The 16,908-nt window shown below is 36.2% G+C and overlaps 2 protein-coding genes across 2 annotated transcripts; both read left to right on the top strand.

Annotated features, from left to right (window-relative positions):
- The first annotated feature begins 6,115 nt into the window (after positions 1–6,115).
- Positions 6,116–8,553, top strand: LOC127860533 (uncharacterized). The gene is made up of 5 exons (XM_052398645.1): positions 6,116–6,232; positions 6,851–7,011; positions 7,348–7,523; positions 7,805–7,998; positions 8,281–8,553. The coding sequence occupies exons 1-5, from the start codon at positions 6,118–6,120 to the stop codon at positions 8,538–8,540; spliced, it is 906 nt and encodes a 301-aa protein (XP_052254605.1). The 5' UTR covers positions 6,116–6,117; the 3' UTR covers positions 8,541–8,553.
- Positions 8,554–10,179: 1,626 nt separating this feature from the next.
- LOC127859777 (uncharacterized) lies at positions 10,180–13,719 on the top strand. Its single transcript, XM_052397285.1, has 5 exons — positions 10,180–10,255; positions 11,934–12,115; positions 12,460–12,635; positions 12,926–13,119; positions 13,520–13,719. The coding sequence occupies exons 1-5, from the start codon at positions 10,180–10,182 to the stop codon at positions 13,717–13,719; spliced, it is 828 nt and encodes a 275-aa protein (XP_052253245.1).
- Positions 13,720–16,908: the final 3,189 nt, after the last annotated feature.

Below are 16,908 nucleotides of genomic sequence, written 5' to 3'. Positions count from 1 at the left end.
TTAATGTCAGTTGTTTGACTTAGCAACATTTACCTCAGAACATTTTGAACCTAAACTTTAATAAGAGATTTTTGTAGTAATATTTGGTAATATATGTGAAATAAAAATCACAAAACATTCTAATGTCGGTAAATTTCGTTATGTAAACGTTACAATGTATTAAAAGTATCCTGATTCATTTATATGCCGAAAATTTTGTTGAAAAAGTGTTTTTTACTCTCAAAGCAATTTAGAAATATATTTTATGTAGTTGATTTTACAGAGACATGTTGAGTATCTTGAACAGTGAACATTTATCAATAATTTAAGATAGTAATTCGCATATTTGATAGTTTCTGTTTAATGAAATGATTTGTGCAATTAAAAAACATTGGCTGACTTTTATGGTTTTTATATTGTCAGAATATGCAGATCACTTTTTTCATGTGGAGTATTAATATCACTGTTCATTTAAATTGTTCTTAATTTCTTAATTAGTTCAATGAGAGAGAGAGAGAGAGATAAAAATTCTATACTTACTTTTGAATTATGAGACATGCTTAGAGGTTTCTATTTAGGTTTTATGCATAGCATTTCATTCTTGTGTATAATCACACAATTTAAGCATTACTGTGACTTTAATTTATGAATACATGTATGTTTCAAAACATTCAAATAACATAATGAATGAACTTTTTTTATAAATTTTCATTAACATAGTTTATTGACATTTTACGAAACATTTTATTTCTACTTGTGTCGATTTTACTCTAGTATAACGGTTTCATTGTTATTCAATGATATTTGGAGGAAAATATTGTTATGTCTTTATTGCATCATGACATATCTTAACAGTTTATGTCAGGTGGTGTTAACTTCTTATGAATAATACTGTTTTGTCATTCTAACATGTATTGTCAGACCCATGGCCTGACATGAAATGTTTGCTTTGATTTATTTATAAATTTTATTTAAATGATATACTGGAATGTGTGCAGTGTGCGAGAATGAATGTTTTGTATGTTAGAGATGTTAACTGTGTCTCGGTATTCGATATTGTTATTGTTATATTGTATATTTTGTTTTAAGTTATAAACAGTCGTTTTTTGTAAATATTGTACGTGAAACTCATTTTGCGTTAGTCCTTATTGTGACTGGTCGCCTAGAAGCCAATATGAGCCATGTCATGCAAAAATGGGTCTTATGCAGCCAATGTAGCTCCAGACCATCCTGCCCAGTCCCGCAGTCAGGTCATGAGCTACCCTGTCCACTTACACAACCACGAAACCTTGCATGACTTTATAGCGGACAGGATAGCTACTGACCAGACTGCGCAACGGCATAAAAACCATTTTCGCATGGTAGTGTGTCCTCATTTGCGTAATAGCAATTTTCAAATTCTGTACACTGAATCCTTCAATAAAAACTTGATGAAGACATAGCTCAGCGCCGCGTGTCCTGGGGTATCTGGTGAAGACATAGCTCAGCGCCGCGTGTCCTGGGGTATCTCGTTTGTAATCCCCACATCATGAATGCGTTAGTCCCTCTCTTCGATTGAGAAATTTTGTATTCTGTAGCACGTCAACTTCACATGAATAATTGTTTATAAGACCGATCACTCGTAAACGTTATCAACGCGTACAAATGCGCTCCTTTAAACTCGTATATCCTCATTTTAGTTTATGAACTCGGTGCTTGTTTCAGTTTTAAAATCAGCATGATACTCCGCCGTTTTGTGAGTCAATTAAGGCTGTTATCTGTCACTTGAATACTCGCCTGCACTTAGTACTGGCAAACCAGCTTACTCTTTAAAGCCATACACCTTGCTTCTGACCTTAAAATGAAATACATTTTAATCAATACATATAGATGCAATTTAAAAGTATGCACAATTGTCAATAAATTTAAAGCCTAGTTAGCAAGTAATTTATTACTTTTTAAACGGTACCGCTTTTAAAACTGAAAGTAGAAGTTCTATATGTATACGTCCATTTCGACAAACGCGATTATTTTTAAGTTTTAAAGCGCAAAATAGACGGATTTCTACCTTGTAAACACTGGACATATTAAAATTGGCATAGATGAAATTAAATCATTAGCCTAGGTAGCAAGTAATTTATTATTTTTTAACGGTACCGCTTTTAAAATCGAAACTAGGATTTCTAGATTGTATACGTCCATTTCGACAAACGCGACTATTTTTAAGTTTTTAAGCGCAAAAGACTGATTTCAACCTTGTAACCACCAGATATATTTTAATTAACATAGATAAAATATTTATACTTAAATTTACTATGTCAAATAAGTTGTGTGGTTAATTATGCTCCCCCAAAATAGTCGCCGCTTCGTCTGTCCGTGCGTGTGTCCGTCCGTCCGTGCACAATTTTGTCCGGGCTATTTCTCAGCAATTAATGACCGGAATTCAATTAAACTTTATGGGAAGCTTCACTACCAAGAGAAGATATGCATATTATCAGCCGGTTCTCGTCGGATGATTTTTCACAGAGTTATGGCCCTTTGAAATTTTCCATTGTACATATAGTGCAATTCTTGTCCGAGCTATTTCTCAGCAACTTATCACGGGAATTCAATGAAACTTTATGGGAAGCTTCACTACCAACAGGAGATGTGCATATTATCAGCCGGTTATGGTCGGATGATTTTTCACAGAGTTGTGGCCCTTTGAAATTTTCTATAAACTGTACATATAGTGCAATTCTTGTCCGGGCTATTTCTCCCCAACTACTGACTGGAATTCAATGAAGCTTTATGGGAAGCTTAACTACCTTATGAGATGCGCATGTTATTTGTGGGTTCTAGTTAGATGATTTATTTAGAGAGTTATGGCCCTTGAAATTTTTAGTTGCTAAACCATCCATCGTATTATTTTGTCCAAAGTTATGCCCCTCAAGACTTTTTCTTTTATATGAATATATAGTGCAATATTGTGACAAAAAAAACCTTTGGGGAGCATCACCCGTCTCCGACGGTTTCTTGTTGTATATGAGAACGAATCATCGTCATTGACTGATATATATGACACAAACAAACAAAACCGATAACTGAATTAACTCTTCCAGTGCTGGAACCGAATTGTGAAGGCCTTTGCAAACAGTTTGGATCCAGATGAGACGTCACAAAACGTGGCGTCTCATCAGGATCCAAACTGCTATTCTGATAGTATTCTTTGAAAAAAAAATCAAAAACAATGCTAATTTTAGAAATTCAGCACATTTTTGCAGACAACAAATTTCCCAGCATGCAAAGGGTAAAACAAAAATCACAGCTTAAGGTTGATGAAAAATTGCGTACAAATAGTATCAACCGAGCCCACACGAAGTCGCACGGTGTATCGTACTGGTATTGGTCCGATTGTTTCACACATATATCTATCAATAATGTTTCACACATATATCTATCAATAAAAGTTTATTGACAAATCTTTGTTGCACAGAACAAGTTAAGACTTGACGTCTTTATACATTAGTTTTTGCTACTATTACCGCCCAATTGTGACACGTTTAATTAAATACGTGCACGTTGATGCTCGGTGTTTCTGACCACAAGAAAAATACTTCGGGGCGACTGGATTATTTTTTGGCGCCACATATAACTAATCAAGTTGTCAAAAACTAGCTGACACGGTCGCCCACAGTCACCTTTAGGGAAGTACTAAGATCGCAATGGCCTTGACACGCAGGTATGATCAAAACCAAAATTGGTAACAGTCGTCATACATTAAGTGCACGCATAAACAGGACGAAGCGAAATAAAAGGGGCCTTTTCACAGATTTTGGCATTGTTTGAAGTTTCCATTAAATGCTTTATATTGATAACTGTAAATATTGGATCTAAAAAGCTCCAGTAAAAAAAATCAAGACTAAAAAATGGAAAACAAGGAGACCGCATCAGGGCTCGAACCAGTGACTCCCGGAGTATTTTATACTTTATATAAGCAATCTTCGTAGTTTCAAGAAATTAAACGACAACAACAGAACTCTCCAAATTATTCAATCGTTTCGCGTTGCAACGCTTTATAATTTTCAGGCTTTTAAATCGTCAAAAGATGCATACAATGGCTATATTAGACCATGGTAAATGTTCAGTAATATTGTTTCCTCACAAATATCATAACTTAAACGAAAATTTGCGAATCTGAAACAACTTTTTCAATTTTGTCAATTTACCAAAACGTGAAAAGATCCCTTTAAATGGTCCATTTATGTCCAACTGTATGTTTCCCTGCCCTAAGTCTCTCAAGAATCCCAGTTATTGAAATGTTTGTACGTCATGTGCAGTATCTGTTAGTCTTGTTGACGGGGATGCAACCGAGAAATTTCATTCTGATTGTGATTTTGTATCAAAGCATGTATGTCCGTACATATTTCTATTTTAGGACAAAGCAGACGGCGTATATACTGTTCAAAATTGTAGGATCGTCGTATCTGTTTATTTGTTCACGTTCCAATAACTTAGATTCGCCGCGTAGGACAAAACGAAGGATTTTGTTAAATAAAACCACACAATATAAAATGCATCAAATTTTCATGTACTCATTCTGTTGTCAAGTCTGCGGATAAAAATATAGACACATTTTGTTGTTGTTTTTGATTTTCTGATAGTGTTTCGGGGGGTCAAATATTGCGACTATTAATGTCGTAATCTAAAATTTGGTGAACAATTAATCGTTACCGGTAACAATACTTCGTATTCTTTTAAGATATAAATTTAATTTGTTGACAATACGCAATGTCTTCGTTTATCAAAGATCTGGGTCAAAAAGGTTGTTTATATAATATTAAACAAACAGTTTTATGACATCAAACGTAAATTTAAAAAAATACGTTTGTGTAACTCAAAGATGTAATTAATCATCCATCAATATACAAAATGTATAACCTCAAATCAATTTGAAACCACACGTTAGCAACTTGAAATTTTAACAATCAAGGAGCTATAAAATATTGCATACATGGGCATAAGAAACTTTGCGTAAATACGATAGTTATACAAATATATGTAGGCCTTCGAATTCTGTTCCAGAAGCTTTTAAACGCACAACCATACACTGTGGAAAAAAATTATGGGCGCATTTAAGACGGGCATAAAAATTAACCGGTATTTTGTTGATTGTGTCATACTTAGTCATACTTATAGCGTGTTTTCTACTTCGCTAATGGACACATTGAAACAATAATCCCACGTGCAGGCGGTGCCTGTCAGATTTGATGCGGATCTGTCTTCAGTTTGACATGTTTGGTCTTCCTAAAATGGATTACGCACTGTGTATGTAAAACCCCTGTAATTAGCCTCGTCATATACAAACACAAAAGCGATATTATTTACGGTGTTTTTCATCTTTTTGCAATAACCCCACTATTAATCAACTTAATGCATGATAAAATGTCTTGGTCGTGCTTTTTTGTGACAAGTTCTATTGAAACAAAAACAGCGCACGAAGTGGCGTAAGATAAGCATCGACAACGAAAAAAGAAAAGAGGGTTCAGAACATAATTCAAAACTTTTAAAAGTAATTTTTGTGACATATCCCCCTATTAAATGTTTTGAGGACTCCGCCACGTGTGTTGTCAAAAAATAATATATAATATATTAAAGATATTTAAAGCCACACACCTTCTTTGGCATAGTAAATTTAAGTATAAATAGCATATTTTATCTATGTTAATTAGAATATATCTGGCGGTAACAAGGTAGAAATCAGTCTTTTTTGCGCTTTAAAACTTAACAATAATCGCGTTTGTCGAAATGACGTATACGTTTAGAAATCCTACTTCCGGTTTAAAAGCGGTTCCTATTTGAAAAATAATAAATTACTTGCTAACTAGGCTTTAGGTTTAATGACAATTTTGCACACTTTCTAATTGCATTTATATGTATTGATTAACATGTATTTCATTTCAGTCAGAGGCAAGGTGTGTGGCTTTAAGATATTATGCGAATCTATATATAGCTCTAAATATAATGCACACATGTGGTCGAATTAAGAATGTTGTTAATAATAGTATGTGGTTGTCACACATATTATTCTTTCCCTTAATCTACGCCCGTGTACTAGGTATTGCTAGCTCTATATAAAGGGACAGATTATCTCTAAACAAGTCATGATTTTGAAAAGTGATGGAAATGCTGTGCGTCCAGAAAAACAGTGCGGTGCTGGCTTTAAGCCTTCTAGTGCAAGTGTGCAGTGCGGGTATTGGTATTATGGTAGGCGGACCCGTGCTATCCCGAGATGGTTTGTTTTTTAATGAGTTCTCTAGTTTTGTTTTCATTTCAATCATGTGTTGTTGTTTTATTATTTTACTTTTTATTTCTGTTTGAAAGGAACAAAATACATAGGTGCCGGTAATTAATTTAATGGCGTATCAAAGCCTCAGTCACGGAATTTGAATTACAAACAAGGTTTTTGTTTTACAGAAGTAAACAACAATAGCTGAATGAATGCGCCGACCCTCTATATAAAATATTATATGTCAACGAGAAAGGTTATCAGATAAAACGTAAACTATTAATATTTACTCAGCTTGAAAAAAAATCGTATATAACAAAAAAGCATTTCCGATGAAAAGGGAATTGTTGCCCTAGCGTCACTTAATTTAAATTAATACACAATTTATATCTGTTTATAATTATTTCGACCAAATAATCTATGTTTTAAATGTGTTGCATATTTTTACCCGCCTAAGCATAGGTTATTTTACTACAACCGTGCGCATCGTATATTTTATTTAAACTTTGCTACAAGTATTTATCTCTCGTCGTTTCGAAACAATACATGAATGTCCAGACATTTAAGACTCAAAAAAACTAACAAACACACAATGGTCATTTACCGCTTTCACTTGACATTCAGAGGACGACTGGGAACCGGTGTACCGGATATACGAAGGCCAAGAGTGGGACTCCCACGACGACTACCTCAGTCAAGAACGCGGCGCGCGCTTCGGCGACAAGGACGACTCGCAGTTCCGCTCCTGGAAACTCGACCAGTGGCACCACGACAAGATACAAAAGGTGGGTAGTTAGTGAAAAAAAGTGTCCACGAGACATAGCACGAGCATTTTGATTAGAATGTTAAATGTTGTATTATTTCTAATGAAAATTCCCAGTAAAGCGACAGCTTTTCTTCTCCTAAAACAATGAAAGCAATAATAATGTGGAATGACGGAAAAGCTATACATAATTACGATGAAACTCATTAAAATCATCGCGATGACAAATATGGCGATACTTAAAACGATAGTGATGAAGTTGATGGTGATAGCGACCATGATGATGATGATAATGATGATGATGATGATTATGATGATGATTTTTAATATTATTTTGGGTCATTATCTGTCGCGGCAGGTGAAAGTGGAGCTCTATGACGACGGCGACGAGGTGGCGGAATTCGAGTTCGAGGGCACCATGCAGAACCTTACCAGCTTCTTCTCGCCTGCAAATCTCCGCCGATCCTCTTACGGCGACATCCCCGATGGGCTCAGCGGCACTCGCTTCCCAGGCGACGACTTCAGCTTTGACGGGTGGGTAGACTTAACCAATTGTTTATTATCAGTTGTTTTTTCAAGCAGCAATTGCTATCTAATGGAAGTTATCAGCAGATAGTAAGTGGCGATTGTTGCATATTATTTGGTTAATCAATGAAATAATGATTTCGGCGGTTAGTTTTTCACGCAGGCTTAGGCTTAAATAATAGAATTTTAATAATTTCTAAATGACATTACGCCCGGACTCTTTCTTGATCAAGCATTTTTAATTTTGTATCCATAGAAATGTGATATATTTTTACACTTCTGTCCTTCAGTGACGACGATTCCCGCCACTGGGCGATCAGTTCTGTCCATAAGGGCGATTGTCGAAATGACGAGGGCTGGATACAGGTGATCGACAAGCCCACGCCAGGTCGCGACCGCTGTGTCTGCGGCTATGAGAACGTGGCAAAATACCCAACCATCATGTACGCAAAGGGAAACCGAAAGGCACGCTGGGGCGATAGAAGTAAGTCACGGACTTTATATTAGAGAGCTGACTACAAAGACACCTAGTCTCATTGAAGCACTAATTAAAAAAATTATTGATATCAATTAATATTTCTAACAATTCAAGCATCGCAATCGTATACAATTTGATCATAATTATCACTTACTGTATACCCAGAAGATGAAAAACTATTTCAAATTTATTTTCTATGAATGTGCCCGAGTAAGTGAAATGGAATATGTCTGCGTTAATAGGCATATATAACGGCACTAATACTGTGGTACGGTTTGTCTCGCGCAGACGCCGTTGGTCACGCGGACATGATGCAGGTGTCCGTGAGTCACGTGCCGTACCCCGCGCGCCAGCAGCCACGTGCCCCAGTTATGCAACAGCCCGTGGTGATGTCTCAACAGCCACCACAGATGATGCCCCAACAGCCACCACAGATGATGCAACCGCAGCCACCGATGATGCAACCGCAGATGGTGCAACAGCAACCTGGGATGATGCCTATGTTTCCACAACAAGTCGCCATGTATTCCGGGGATGATGGAAAATAAACATAAAAGTGGTTTCATGTTTTTGTTTTCACATTATCCGACATTTTTACTTGGTAGTTGAGTGCTAAGAACGTTAATGTCGTTTACAAAATATAATGATAATAAATGAACAAACAAGAACAATACTTTCTATTGTATACAGTGAATTTAGATTGATAATAAAAACTTGTTGACGTGACGCATCGCCGTCGAATATCTGGAATCTTGGGGATCAGAAAGATTGTCATTCCCAAACAAACAGTTTTATTGCCACCGAAGTACGTTTTTTAACGCTCAAAATTGCATAAGGAGTCATTTATCATCCAGATCGTAAAACCTACATTGATGTTTGGAAGTGTTGTGATTGATTTTGACCTTAAGGTAACTTTTGAATGGCAGTCAAAAGAGCAATGCAGTGGCGTATGACAAACACCATTAGCGAAATAAAAGATAATGTGATGTAACCTCATTTTTAGTTTCACACAATCTGGTGCTGGTTATCTTATTAAAACGGAAATTCACAAATATCAGAGTTTAACGAGTACAATGTACCTCATCTTGTAACTTTACAAGTTGCGCTGAAGTTCAGAATTCAAACAATTTAAGTCCAATTTTTTTTTACATATGTTATCTAACTTATCTTACACAAAAGGATCGGTAGCTCAGCTCAGTCAAAACATCTTGTCGTTAAATGTTTTCGATAAACAAGACATGTACACACTACAATCTGCCAAATCTCTCCATTTAACAATTTATCTTTGAAACTACAAGTCAATTTTGTGAATTTTGTTTATTATTCAATATAAGACATACATTGCATACATGCATATGATCACACAAAAAAGTTATATCATGTAGCAGCAATAATGTTCAAACATGTTATACAAGATATGCTATTATAATTATAGTGTGTGTTTTTTTTCCCCAAAAAAACTATCTACAGAATAGTTATGAATATGAATGAGTTGCATAAAGTTGGTAGAAAGCATTCTGGACTTGTTTATAAAAAGTTTAATGTGTTACCATTTTTGTTCACATAATAATTTAGTGAATATTAATGTAGTTAAAAAGGATAAAAGCTCAACCGAAATAAACAAACGCATGTCTGGAATCGGCGCGAAAATTGAGAGTATCGATTTTGTGATAACACATTTTTTACACAAATAAACAAAATCGGTGACGTGGATTATAATATCAACAAAGTTAACAAGGCTTATACAAAGACGCTATTGCAAAGGCAATCATAACACATCTTTAAATAAAAGTGAGTAAAATGTTATGTTAGTCCAAACATTTAATGTATTTAAACGTTGAATATACGTGCACAGCCAAATTCGTAAAACAAATTCATGATAACTTATTTGTATAATAATATGCTCTAATAACTTTTTTAATGAAGCATATTTATAAATACTGTAATTGTCCATTTTATTTGTTAATATTTTGGTTTCTACACGCTTACATAACCCAAATAATCCTAGTTATCATTCTAGCCTTTAAGTCTATAAGAAAACCATTTTAATTGGTAGAACTAACTCTAATTTGTATTTGGTGAGTAAGACTGCTGCGGCTGTCACAGCTTCGATAGTTTCACTACAGCTATGCCCGTGCGTATGTTGTTGCTGGCTCTATATAAAGGGACACAGTCTCCCAAAAAAGCATGATTCTTAAAAGTAACGGCAATGCGGTGCTTCCCGTGGAACAGTGCGGTGCTGGCTTTAAGCCTTCTAGTGCAAGTGTGCAGTGCGGGTATATTCGGACCAGCTCGAGACGGTTAGTTTAAAGGAGCCTTTACGTTTGACTGTACTTCATAGAACTGTTAATGCACATATTTTTGTTTTATTTTGTTGAATTTGTCATGTTATTATTGCTTATAAAACACTACTCAAGATATTCAGTTTGAAGACGTTTTTAAGATTCTTAAAAACACAATTTAAACAAAAATAAATATGATACACATTTACATGAAGAACACGCTTTTATGTTATTGTTTCGTTTAATAAATGTGTTTTTTCCAATTGTTTGAGGATAATAAAATGGATAACGAAACAATGTGCTTTTGTTTAACCCAATAAATAAAAACTAAATGAACAGATGCAACATATTTGTATTCTATCGCATGATATACATTTATCCTAACATTATTAGAATTTCTGTAAACTTAACTAATAATCTGCACTGAACTGTACAGTATATTCGTTCCCCAAATATATCAGTTTTTGTTTACTATACCGATATTCATTTTCATGATCTTATATATTTTCTCTTTTTTCGGTGACATATAGGCCCATTTGGCCGGCGTAATTTGTTTTGTTAATCTATAGTACTTACTTACTAACTTGTTTACTTATAAACCCATAGTTACATTTTTTACCAAACATGTAGCGTTAACGCACATCACAAGTTGGCTATCTCGCAAGCACTCATACCAGTTGATCCCAGGAATAAAACATCGTGTCGTATGGGCAGTAAACAAGCAACTATAGATCCAGCATCAATAAAACATCGTGTCGTATGGGCAGTAAACAAGCAACTATAGATCCAGCATCAATAAAACATCGTGTCGTATGGGCAGTACACAAGCAACTATAGATCCAGCATCAATAAAACATCGTGTCTTATGGGCAGTAAACAAGCAACTATAGATCCAGCATCAATAAAACATCGTGTCGTATGGGCAGTAAACAAGCAACTATAGATCCAGCATCTATGAACATACCATGAGTACTCAATAGCGACGAATATTGCGTAATATATTTCCTAAAATGCCAAAACCTATTAAAATAATATGATTACTCAAAATCGACGAATATTGCGTATAATATTTCATAAATAAAGTAATCACATAAAAAAAACTTGTTCCTTGTAGCAATATCCACTATTTCAACGCTAAATGTGGTATGGTAACGCAAATTTAACCAGATACAAAATGGTCGTTTTTATTTTGTGTGGCGAATATATTTCATTTAATTCCCTGCAACGATTTCTATTCATACGAAAAACGAGGTTTGTGTTGAGTATATTGTCCTCCAAAATAGAAAGAGGAGCATTTTATATCGTGTTAAATCTATGTTACCAGACCACATCTAGCGTTGAAATTTTGGCTATTGCTATAAGGTACATTGATTGTTTATGTGTAAACTCTATTTTTCGAGATACTGTACGAAATATTCGTTGATTTTTAGTGTGTATGTGAAATTCTTTAATTCAAATAAATCTATATTTGTTAATGTATTATATTTATTTTTTTTCATTTTTATCAGCAATAACTTTGATTCAATGAATGCGCCGCGAATGCGCCTTTAAACTTTACTGTTTGTTATTCGTTGTTTCGAACCAAAACATATGCAGGGCTTGATCTATATTAGCAACTGTAAAAATTCCGTCGTTTTAATTACATGTACCTTGTTTCAGCGGTACGTGAAGCGTTTAACGAAGACGACTGGGAGCCGGTGTACCGGATATACGAAAACCACGAGTGGGACTCCCACGACGACTATCTCAGTCAGGAACGCAGCGCCCGCTTCGGTGACAAAGACGACTCTCAGTTCCGCTCCTGGAAACTCGACCAGTGGCACCACGACAAGATACACAAGGTGGGTAGTTTGAGAAAAATGATGTCCCCAGGGACGATTAAGAGAATTTATAGATTTCAACTATGTTAATACGCATTTAACGTATGTGATAAAACTAATAAAAATACTACCGTATTCCCGATGACACGGATAATGTTAAGGAACATAGTGAATTATGATGATGGTAAATAATAATCATAACGATGACGATGATTGATATTACGATAACGATGAAGACGAAAATGGTGATGCTGATGTTGCAGATGACGATGGCGATCATGATGATGATAATGACGATGATGATCATGATGATCATGATGCAGTTATTTCTGAACATTTTTTACACTATCTTGTGGTTGTCGCAGGTGAAAGTGGAGCTCTATGACGACGGCGACGAGGTGGCGGAATTTGAGTTCGAGGGCACCCTGCAGAATCTTACCAGCTTCTTCTCGCCTGCCAATCTCCGCCGATCCTCTTACGGCGATATCCCCGATGGGCTCAGCGGTCGGCCATTTCCCGGCGACGACTTTAGCTTCGACGGGTTTGTAGTATTGGTTCGCTTGTTCATTTATTAAAGGTGCCATGTTTTGAAGTGAATTTTCGTAGCGACCTCTTCGCACAGGAAATAGCGTAAAATTAGCAGCGTAATACATACTAGTTAGCGGTATTAGGAAACGTTCATTTTTTTGTTGTAAATTTGTTGTTAACATATTTTGTGTGTTCATTTTTAAGACATGAATATTTATCATTAAAATAAAATATAGCGCTACTTAAAAGACGGCAATTTTTTATTTGGTAAAATATTAGTTTTATGTCGTACACGATCTCCAGGGACGACGACTCGCGCCACTGGGCGATCAGCTACCGCCACAGGGGCGATTGTCGAAATGACGAGGGATGGATACAGGTGATCGACAAGCCAACGCCGGGTCGCGACCGCTGCGTTTGCGGCTATGAGAACGTGGCAAAATATCCAACCATCATGTACGCCAAGGGCAACCGTAAGGCGCGTTGGAGCGACAAAAGTAAGTGACTATTATAATTCCGTTATGGCAACTCTAGTTTAAAGAAAAGCATCTTTCATACACAATACGTTGTAATAATTAGAATTGAATAAAGTGTTTATTAATTTCATCGGTTTATGAAATGTATGTACAACTATGCGTAATCAGTGCATAAATGATTCGGAGAAAATTAAGTTCATACATTAAATGCCATTAAATTCTTAAAAAGAACCATTTTTCAATATGAAGTCATGTTTTAGTTTGCAAATTAAGACATACATAAATGCGTTGGCCCATGTAAAACAAGAAAAACAAAGCATTTCGAAATGTCTTCGTAGTTTCCAAGACTTTGTAATTGTAAATCGATATTGTTTTATTTCACGAATATATATTTTGAACACACCTTTTCAATGAAAAACAGACGCTGTTGGTCACGCGGACATGATGCAGGTGTCTGTGAGTCACGTGCCGTACCCCGCGCGTCTGCAGCCACAGCCTCCCGTGGTGCAGCAGCCCGCCGCGATACTTCAACTACCACAACAGCCGCAACTAATGCAACCACAACCCCAGTTGATGTCCATGTTTCCACAACAAAGTTTTTTGTTTGAAACGAAGAAATAACTTTCCTTCATAATTATATATATATATAGGAGGTTGTCCGTTTGGTTTTTTCGTTGTGACGTACCAGAAGGACGAAGACATTTTATTGACCGATGCATAATGATAGTGCGTTTATTTCGTAATGTGATCATCTTTAGTCTGGAAATTAAAATTATAGTCAACTTTTGTGTTCTCGTTATGAGCATAATCATATGCATTGTTCGAAGGATATCAATATCCTTAATAATTTACACAAGACAGCGGGTTATGGTGCTAGTGAAGGCGTCATCATATGGAAATATTCCAACAAACATGCGACTGTGCTCCGCAACAAAATGAGTTGTCCTGCATTTTCTCATAAAAGAGCGTATCTCTGATATTATCTTAATGTCTTTTCTGTAACATGTCTGTGAAGGGTCAGCGTCACATTCAAGCGGTGCTAATTATGTTCTAAAACTGGTGTTCTAGCTTCATCCTTTGAAACAGCCAAATTAAACTGTTGATGCATATATGTTAATTGTTAAAGACATGCTAGTGTTCTTCACATCCTAAATAACCTAATAAATAATAATAATAAATGCTTTACTATTGTGCATCCTTCCGTCTGTCGTGCGATCCGATACGAACTCTAAGAACTCCAGGAGATTTCAAGCTGTGGTGTGATGGGATGCGTGCCCGTACGTTATAATACGATGCTTTGTGTTCATTTTGGTTCTGTTTACAGGTAGAATTGTCATCACGAACATGGCCCCACAAAGCCGTCTGAAAAGCTTTCCCTGTCATAATGTGCCCAATGGCATTTTACCCATAGACAGTCTCAAGTATGTTTTAAGACCGGTTTCTTCAATAATGAATCATGTGGCCCCCCAGCAAGTTCATGAGTGTATGAAAACACCCCAACATCAGAACAATACTGTGTTCAGGCAACTACTTTGTGGCACGTCAACGATGATTTCGACAGCCTTCCAATACAATGGTTTGTCAAACGTTAACATGGTGGGAACGTTGTGCTTCATGACAAGGTTACAAACAGAGTCTTATGTTGACATAATGCACGACTTATCCCCCAGAATATAAATCATTATAGGCAAGAATTTGACTTACGACTGCTCAGGGTGCTGGTTTTCCTGAGGCAAAAAATGCACATTCCCTGCCAATTCGGTGTTGCTTGATGAAGCTGAAGAAGACCTCTCACAAAATATCGACTCTCTTATCATAATCTAGAAATCGCGTCAGGTCCTCGAATACTACCTCAGTACAAGCATGCCTTGCTAACCGGTTCTCCAAGCTGTTGCCTTATTTCTAGTTTTCAGCTCTGTGACCTGTTTTTGTGAAATCAGAAAATTCGTCCGTGATTTGGGATGGGGGTTATAGATGTATTAACACACCTCCCATGAAAAGTACATTTGCAGTCAATTGTTATAGTATTGTGATCAACACTATTGGCGGCAGGGAGAACAGACAATCTCCAACAAATCTATATCACTGGCCAGGATATCAGTTTCCACAAAATCCGCAGCTTTCGACAATTACCTTCGGACGTCGTAGATGATTGATTTGAACAGCAAGTCCCACTTGAAGTGGTGCAATGACAGCTTGTGAACGAACGAACTGCCACAACCTTGCGCCTTGTGTCTTTTCCATAGAACAACCAAATGACATGCCTCTAAAACAAATTTGTCAGTACGTACCCAGCCAAAATACCATGTGTCCAATTTAACCGTACAACCACAGAGTATGCAGTCTTTATGACTTTCAAAACCTCCACTTGATTGCCTTGTGGTTCTTTTTTGTACAAAACTACAAAAGTTATCTCGCTGTGCAGGATGACCTTTAAGGTTTTTATCATTTGTGTATTGCTGACGACATTTTTATGTACTTTAGTGCCAGCCTGCGTAACAAGGTAATATTTGTGCCTCACTATAGCTTCATTTATTCCCTTCACTCCCTTCCACCGAATAGCACCTCAGTTATTCGTTGAAATCTCAATCTCATTGTACACAAATCTTGCTTGGATGTGTTTGCACTCATTATTTAACCATTTATGACAAAAAGAAACAATAATAACTTGTTTAATGCTTTGATCTGAAATGTTGCAATTAACACAGAAATGGTCTAATATTATGGCATTGTTAATGTGTTATTTGCCCCCAAAACCTAAGTTTAGACACCAAAATAATGAAATTTGAGTGGATACTCACATAGTTATGATCATTAATAGGTTTTAGCGGACATCTTGGACGCCATCTTGAAAAAAAACACTTTCCGATGGTCCGATTTTGGTAAACTTTTTAAATGTTATAAAGGACATTCTACCCTACCAGGATCGGTTAAAATACCTTTTGTAGCATTTTTAAGGAGTTGAGTGATATTTTTTCATATATTGACCCGACTATAGCTTTCGATTGTACAATAAATAGCTATTAGGTGCGCACGTCAGAGCTATCAAAAGATTTCGCACGCGAACGTAACATAGATGTCTTCATTAAATGTAACAATGTCACCTTTATGCGACCGTATAATTCAGACAAGTATCAAATATAGAAAAAAAACTGAGTAAATGAGATATGACGTGCAAAAGACAGTCGATATTTTGACTAGTGTGTGGTAATGAGGCCAATCGTATTGTTGTATATTTCGCTAATGGGCCATTATGAAACATAACTCAAACGTGTCGGCGGTGTATGTAATATTCGATGCGGATCTGTCGCCAGTTTGACAAGTCTGACATTCCGAAAATGGATTCAGCGCAGTGTATGTAAAATACTTGTTACTAGCCTCGTCATATATACAACAAAAGCGATATTATTAACGATGTTTTAAACTCCGTGATGCCGTGATCCCACTGTTAATCAACTTCATTCATGAACTTCTATTTTGGTCATGCGTTTTGATGACACATTCAATAAACAAAAATCATCACATGCAGTGGCGTACGACAAACATCATTAGCGTCGTAAAAGGGAATGTGCTGCAACCCCTACAAAGTTTTTTTTTATTTTCACAAAATCTAGTGCTGCAAATCTTCTTGAAACGGAAAATCCCAAATATAAGTATTTAACCAATGCCATGTACCTGCATTTTGCAACCTTACAAGTTGCGCTGAAGTTCACAATACAAATTATGTAAAGCCAAAAATAGCTTATCCAACAAAATAGGATCGGTAGCTCAGCCAAAAATACCTTATCGTTCACTGTTTGCGATAAAAAC

The sequence above is a fragment of the Dreissena polymorpha genome, chromosome 15 (assembly GCF_020536995.1).
Source record: "Dreissena polymorpha isolate Duluth1 chromosome 15, UMN_Dpol_1.0, whole genome shotgun sequence".
NCBI lineage: Eukaryota > Metazoa > Mollusca > Bivalvia > Myida > Dreissenidae > Dreissena > Dreissena polymorpha.
Note: the sequence above shows the minus strand (reverse complement) of the source record. Positions and strands in the feature narration are given on the sequence as shown.